Source organism: Micropterus dolomieu, linkage group LG18, assembly GCF_021292245.1.
Source record: "Micropterus dolomieu isolate WLL.071019.BEF.003 ecotype Adirondacks linkage group LG18, ASM2129224v1, whole genome shotgun sequence".
Lineage (NCBI taxonomy): Eukaryota > Metazoa > Chordata > Actinopteri > Centrarchiformes > Centrarchidae > Micropterus > Micropterus dolomieu.
Window position 1 is genome coordinate 23,770,699 of NC_060167.1, and position 7,354 is coordinate 23,778,052.

Genomic DNA, 7,354 nt, shown 5'->3' on the forward strand with positions numbered 1-7,354 from the left:
TCAGATGGTAGAGTCAGAATTTGGCGTAAACAGAATGAGAACATGGATCCATCATGCCTTGTTACCACTGTGCAGGCTGGTGGTGGTGGTGTAATGGTATGGGGGATGTTTTCTTGGCACACTTTAGGCCCCTTAGTGCCAATTGGGCATCGTTTAAATGCCACGGCCTACCTGAGCATTGTTTCTGACCATGTCCATCCCTTTATGGCCACCATGTACCCATCCTCTGATGGCTACTTCCAGCAGGATAATGCACCATGTCACAAAGCTCGAATCATTTCAAATTGGTTTCTTGAACATGACAATGAGTTCACTGTACTAAAATGGCCCCCACAGTCACCAGATCTCAACCCAATAGAGCATCTTTGGGATGTGGTGGAACGGGAGCTTCGTGCCCTGGATGTGCATCCCACAAATCTCCATCAACTGCAAGATGCTATCCTATCAATATGGGCCAACATTTCTAAAGAATGCTTTCAGCACCTTGTTGAATCAATGCCACGTAGAATTAAGGCAGTTCTGAAGGCAAAAGGGGGTCAAACACAGTATTAGTATGGTGTTCCTAATAATCCTTTAGGTGAGTGTATATGCTCAGTATGTTTACTGCAAGCTTACAGCGAGGGATATTCAAAACAAAGGTTTTTGCTCAGTGTTCTTTTTTATATTGTTCTATTACCTCGTCTACCTCACTTAACAATTTGCATAGTGTGGGACTTAATTATTTTAAACAATCTTTATTAGCTATCTTTATTTTCTTAAGATTCCATAGAAGTTGAATTTCTTTCATTATTTATTGGTAATTTTTTTCTTACTCCTCATTTAAAGCTCCCTTTTATATTATTTAAGTAAAAGTGGTGCTGATGGAATAAAATTATGCATAGTCACTTTTTCCAAAAAAGTAGCAGAAGGAAATTTTGTTTAGCTGAAAGGACTTTGCTCAAGAGATTCAAGTTATTATCACTGAACACCAAAAAATCTCATTAAGAATCTGGAAACAGAGAATGATCAACATTATTGCAGAAAAGAATAAAAACAAATTGATTACCAAAGTTGTTGCTGGTTAATTGCGATCAAGCAGTCAATTAGTTTGTCAGCTTTATGCAAGATGTACCTTATTTTGTGTCTGTTAAATGTAGAAATGACAGAAGATGTTTAAAGTTTTGAATAATGGAGTTATATTTGTATTTTTGAGGACTACTATCTGAAAATGGGCATTTTGTAAATTTTAAGTTGACTAGTAGTACTTTTGTTGAGTTTCATTAGTATTTGAGTCTAGCACAATTAATTTTTTGAGTAGATTTCCCTCAGAGTATGCACAATTACATTTATTGAGTAAAGAATTAGTGGAATTTAATTTTAATAAGCATCAGTGAATCAATGTAACTTCACTGCAGAAATTAAAGGTTTTAAAAATGTATTTAAGGTTTACTCAAATTATTACCACTACTTAGTAAGTAGTAGTAGTATTCTGAACTTATTCGGGTTTACAGTGAGATTTTTACAATGAATCACTTGCCCTCCCATTTTCTGTCCCAAAAACTTTACTGCATGACACCTTGTCCCCCTCAGGGCTTCTGCCTAAGGGAAAATTCTGCTCTCCATGCAGCATTGGTGGAAAATGTGATTTAGGTTCCTGCTTGCACTTATGGGCAGGCAATAGCTGCTGAGAAAAGGAACTTTCTCAAAAGGTCTCCACTAATTTTATTCATATCTCAGTCAAATCCAGAGCTTTTTCCATCTCCGATGTGTAGAATGATAAATCAGAGGCTTACAAAATCTGTCTGAAAAATCAAACATTAACTGCTATTCGCTAAAGGGCTGGCAATGTCAGCAGGTTGTACTGGCCAGCCAGATAGCGTTTTCACAGCTAACATTTTGACTTGTAGCAAAAAAGAGTTATTAATATTAAAGATAGCTTCATTTTATTCAAGTGTCCCAATAAGACATGACAGTGTAACAGTAAGCTATCATGAACAATACCAGGGCCCTGAAACTGAAACGGCTAAATGGAATTTAGACAACATTAAGTGCCTTATTTACTTCTTTTTCTTTTTTCTTTAAATACAGTGACATGTCAAAGTCCACCAACAGGGAAAACTTCCACTTGAGTAGAAACCAGAAATATACAGTGAGTAAAATTGTGGATAAAATCAGTGTGTAATCATATAAAACACCAATGGCAATTAAAAAGACTTTTAAAAAAAATAAATACCAAAGAAAATTCAAAAGCTACAGTAGGCCTGTAAAGCCTGTACTTGTTTTGCTCCCCTGAGGACTGCACCATCACAACCTATACCTCTTCTGGAAACATAGAACATGCAAGACCTTTTTTTTTTTAATACATTTACATTTACATTACATTTACTCATTTGGCAGAAGCTTTTATCCAAAGCGACTTACATTTGAGGAACAACATACAAGCATCAACAGAGCATCAACTACAGATCTACAACTGACAATACATACTAGTAAGAGCAGCATACAATGTATGCAGAAAGTTTATAAAGACAATTGTTCAACTTGCTAAATTGATACCTTTTGCAGGTAAATTAAAATGTACATTCAGGGTACTGAATTTGGAAATTTATTTTTCATGGTCATGCCATTGTGTGTCCCGATGTGTATCATCATTAGTTAACACATTTGTTAGAATGAATGAATGCACTGATCCGTAAAATAAACCCATCTCAAATGAACCGACAGACGGACCTTTCCATGAGAAGGAAACGTTCATGTCTTTACAGCATAAGGGATGACAGAGGTGAAAGGCATTAGTGTATTACATGCTCTCCTTTGAGCTTCTTGCTGCCACTGTCACTGAAGCCCGGACACACAGACTGTGAGGAGAAATGTGAGTCTGTACTTTTTAGCAGTACATTGAACCATTGATTAAATCACACATACACTGAGTCTCTTACTTTACCTCCTCATATCCTGGTCCATTGTGGGCACACTTCATGCATCCACTGATAAGGCAAGTGTCAGAAGGATGATTAGCTCAGCTTTTGTTCAGCAGCGCCATGACATCAAGTTCTGTCAGCTTGGCTTTGGCTACTTCCTCCCAGCCCTTATTGGCTAGTGGGTTTCTGGGCGACGGGTGCATGATGCCTTCAACTTGCACATTGACACCCGCAGCAGACAAAGCACGCCGCGCTCGCTGCTCAGCCACCCTCCCAACCCCGATCACCATGGAGACGCCCAGTGCCTCTACCACCTGGCACAGTGCAGTGTCGCACAGCTTCAGGAGTTCCTCCCGCTCACCTGCAAGAAGCTCAGGAGGGGTTAAATTCTTCCCGCTGGCACTCATGAAAATGAGCGGGCAGAGGTTGTGCACAAAGCAGTGCTGGAAGAACAGTGCTGGTTCACCACACAGCTTTCTGAAGAAGCCCCAGAAACGTGCGCCGCTCACTTCTCTCTGTGTGCAGGCAAGTCCTGTGATCCGTCGCTTTGGATGCTCGTCGGGAGGATGTCCGACCTCGCCCGTGATCTTCAGCCAATCAACAACTGACCTTATTTCACCAAAGGGGACCTGTGTAAAGAAAACTCTTTTCAGCTTTTTTTCACACATGAGACACATGAAAACTGGGAAAATATAGCTCAAACTGGGAGTCCAACTGATATCGCATGCACCAGAAAAGCAGCATTAGTATGTATTAACTACAGGAGCAAGATAGAAGATGATTACCTCGTGAAATAAATGAAATTTTGACCTAATTTTACACATGGCCAGATTAAGCCATTATGGGGCAAAAATGAGTTATGGGCCCCATTTGACTCAGGAGATAGAGCGGGTTGGCCGTTAAGCGGAAGGTTGGTGGTTCAATCCCGGCTCCCCCAGGCTGCATGTCGAAGTGGCAAGATACTGAACCCCGAATTGCCCCTGGTGGCTCTTCCGCCTGTGTGTGAATGTTAGTTTCTGTTTGAGCACTTAGGCTCAGTGGTGAAAAAGCGGTCGAAAAGACTAGAAAGGCGCTATACAAGTACGGAGCATTCAAACCACGCTAAACCAAATTTATGTAGGAGTGTGATATATGTTCATTTAAAGGACAGGTAATGAAGACGGATAATGATGCAAGATTCACTTGGTTTAAGTTCCTCAAGCTAGCGCATGTGTCCAGACAAAGTTGCAGTTAATAACATCCTAAACCAGCTGACACACAATAGCCGCTTATAGGGGTTTTCGGGGCCCCTGCTGGTCTGGGGGCCCCAGGGAAGGTGCCTGCTTAGCCCAGTTGGTAATTCAGCCAATGTCAGAATATGCATGACATTTGGCTTCATGATGTTTAATGGTAAAATACAAATAAAATGAAAACAGTGGTGGGCTGGGGCAGTTTTGGGGGGGAGCCAACAGGGGCCAGTGCGTATTATTCACTGCTATGCCTTGACAAGTGTGACAAAGACTTTCCCCTTGGGGATCAATAAAGTATTTCTGATTCTGACTGCACTGAATTGAGAATGTATAAACAAAACGACTTTCAGTTTCCCTCCTAAAGCAAACAGTTATTTTGCGATAGTCTGACGATGTTATAACACGTAGTTGATTAGTCATCCATGTTACTATTTGGAAGCTAGATCTAGACAGACCATCACCTTTTTCAAGTAAACTGCTCCTACAAATATCTATGCTATCGATACTGTAAAATCAAGATCACTGTAATCAGTTTAACACATTGCTCGCTTCAACGTTACATCTACTGGACTTGAAATGTATATTAAACTGAATGCAGCATTGTAGACAATATTTTGTCCTTGTAATCCATGTTTCCAGTGCATGGATATCCTTAGGATATTGCTGGAAATTGTTCTCAGTCCCCCTCCTTAAAGGGTAAATTATCATACCAATTTAATAATGCATTGCATTTAAAAAGCACTTTTCATACACAGAAAGCAGTAGCCTACTGGTCCTACCAGGCTGTACATGCAGTCTGCCAAAATATGTATCCCCCTCCATAATGCACAGATGATGGCCTATCATCAAGTATTTCATTCTGTGTATACTGTATATACACATCATGACTAATAACAGGGGTGAATATGGAGAAGTTTCTATTTTCCTAGCACAGATTATATTGGGGTACATATTATTTCAGACTGTATGAGATGGGTTTCAACCTGCCATAAAACATATCCCCCCTTTATAAGAGATGATTACTTTTGTGTATACTTCACATCAGGACTAATAAAAGGGGTGAATATGGAGACATTTGTTGTTTCCTAGCAAATATAGTTATAGTGGAATACAAAACACAAACTGGGATCGAGAGAATGTCTAGTACACTAGAGCTTTTACTGTTCATTAAGCCTTACAAAGACGTGTTGCATCAAAGAATGTACTGTAACTTGAGCTGAAGTTAACAGGAATGTTGTTGTTTTTTTGAATAATGTAATTTAATACAACTATAACTAAGTTACTGAAAAGATCCTGTTACTGAAACATACTAAAACATTACATTATAACTAAACAAGAAATTTTGCAAACTTGAATGTGCCCTTCAGACAAAACAACTGGCCCCAGCCTGGTCCCCTCAATAAATTAGGTCTAGAACCGCCACTGGTGGTGGGTCGCATGTACACATTAAAGAAAGGAAGGGAAACGGTCAAATGTGACTGATGACTCGTGTTTTCAGGCGAGGAGAGGCAGCCACAGTTTAAAGACCAGGCTTGTTATTGTTTGGGTTGTTTCCGCATTCACAGCCAATGAGTGAAGACCATCGGTGCGCTATCCATACTCCTGTGCTGATCAACCAGTTTAACATGCTAAATGAAATCAAATGTACATTCATCTTAATGCTGTGCTCACCCCGGTCTGTGCCATGCCGAAAGGTCCTGGATTCATCCCCAAAAACAGGATCCTTTGTCCGCCCTGACAGTACTTCTCCACGTAGCAGCGGTGGGTGTCCCAGGCGTACTCCAGCGGGTTGTAAATGTACCGGACAGGCTCGCTGAAGGTCAGCCGACGCAGGTGGATGTTCAGCTCCAGTTCAGCCTGCAGGAATCTGGAGGAGGGGCTCACGTTGACCTCCGGTACCGGTTTGACGTTAAACCACTGCTCCTCCTGGTCACAGGAAGGCTTCTCCCCATCTCCACAAGCGAGCTTTTCATCCGCAGATGTCTTGTCATCCGACATTTTTTTTATACTAAGCGTATTGAATGAGTAGGCCTACCGGTTTGACAAGTTTCGATACCGATAACGCACTGTGCTGGAGGCTTCCTGTGGTTCGGGTTTGTTATAAACAAACTTTGTGCACCAACCATAGTGTATGGCAACAACATAGCATTGTCTTCCTCTACACCTTCCTGCGTGTTTGTCTCCTGCCTGCAGTCAAAGCGGCTGCTGCCCTCTACAGCATACTGGTGTCATTACAGCGAAGTGAGGTCGCCGGACCTTAATGGAAAAGTGTCGTGGTGCGCACACAGCGACCACAAAGACAAAAAGGACATCTGTCATGTTCATTTCTGCCAGGTCACACATTAAATGAATCAAAATCAGCCGCTTGTCCTCACAGTCACACGAAATACAATTTAAATTATTCACTGGAATTTAGATAGATTTGGATATATTAACCATATTTTTTAATAGTATCCAAGGATTTCTGTGAAATGGAGTCACAAATTGAATCCGTTCTCACTGATTAATCAAAGCTCACCACAGCTGCCCTTCTCCATTAAGAAGCAAACTGTGACATTTTAACAGCAACCTCATAAGCCTCTGGCATGTAGTCAAAACCTTCTGAGTGGTTTGTGTTGTCTTTAATTATCTCAACACAAATGCACCATTTGGTTGACTTGTTTCCGTTGTGCTTGTACAATGACAATGAAGTTCTTGAATCTAATTAATAGAAGGTTGCGGTTCCAAATGTAAGTTAATATATGTGCTGTATTATTGCAGGAAGGTTATTGAAAGTGATAGTCTCTTTAAAATGCTGTTTTGATATATTTCAGGACATACCGAATTTATGTATGCCATTGTTTATGAAAATTATTTAAAAGGGGAGCACATACACCAATTAGCCATAACATTATGACCACTTATAGGCAAAGTGAATAACACTGATGATCTTGTTACCGTGGCACTTGTCAGTGGGTGGGATATATTAGGCAACAAGTGAACATATTGTCCTCAAAGTTGTGTGTTAAAAGCAGGAAAAATGGGCAAGCATAAGGATATGAGCCAAATTATGATGGCTACACCAGTGGGTCAGAGCATCTCCAAAACTGCAGCTCCTGTGGGATGTTTCCAGTCTGCAGTGGTCTGTCCTTTTCAAAAGTTGTCCAAGGAAGCAAAAGTGGTGAACTGGCGACAGAGTCACATCATATGGAGAGCAAAGCCATGTGGTCTGATCCAACAGATGAG

At 40.7% G+C, this 7,354-nt stretch overlaps 1 protein-coding gene across 1 annotated transcript; it reads right to left on the reverse strand.

Annotated features, from left to right (window-relative positions):
- Positions 1–1,905: 1,905 nt before the first annotated feature.
- smug1 (single-strand-selective monofunctional uracil-DNA glycosylase 1) lies at positions 1,906–6,276 on the reverse strand. Its single transcript, XM_046076532.1, has 2 exons — positions 5,801–6,276; positions 1,906–3,529 (listed from the first exon to the last, which is right to left on the reverse strand). The coding sequence occupies exons 1-2, from the start codon at positions 6,125–6,127 to the stop codon at positions 2,999–3,001; spliced, it is 858 nt and encodes a 285-aa protein (XP_045932488.1). The 5' UTR covers positions 6,128–6,276; the 3' UTR covers positions 1,906–2,998.
- Between the last annotated feature and the right edge of the window lie 1,078 nt (positions 6,277–7,354).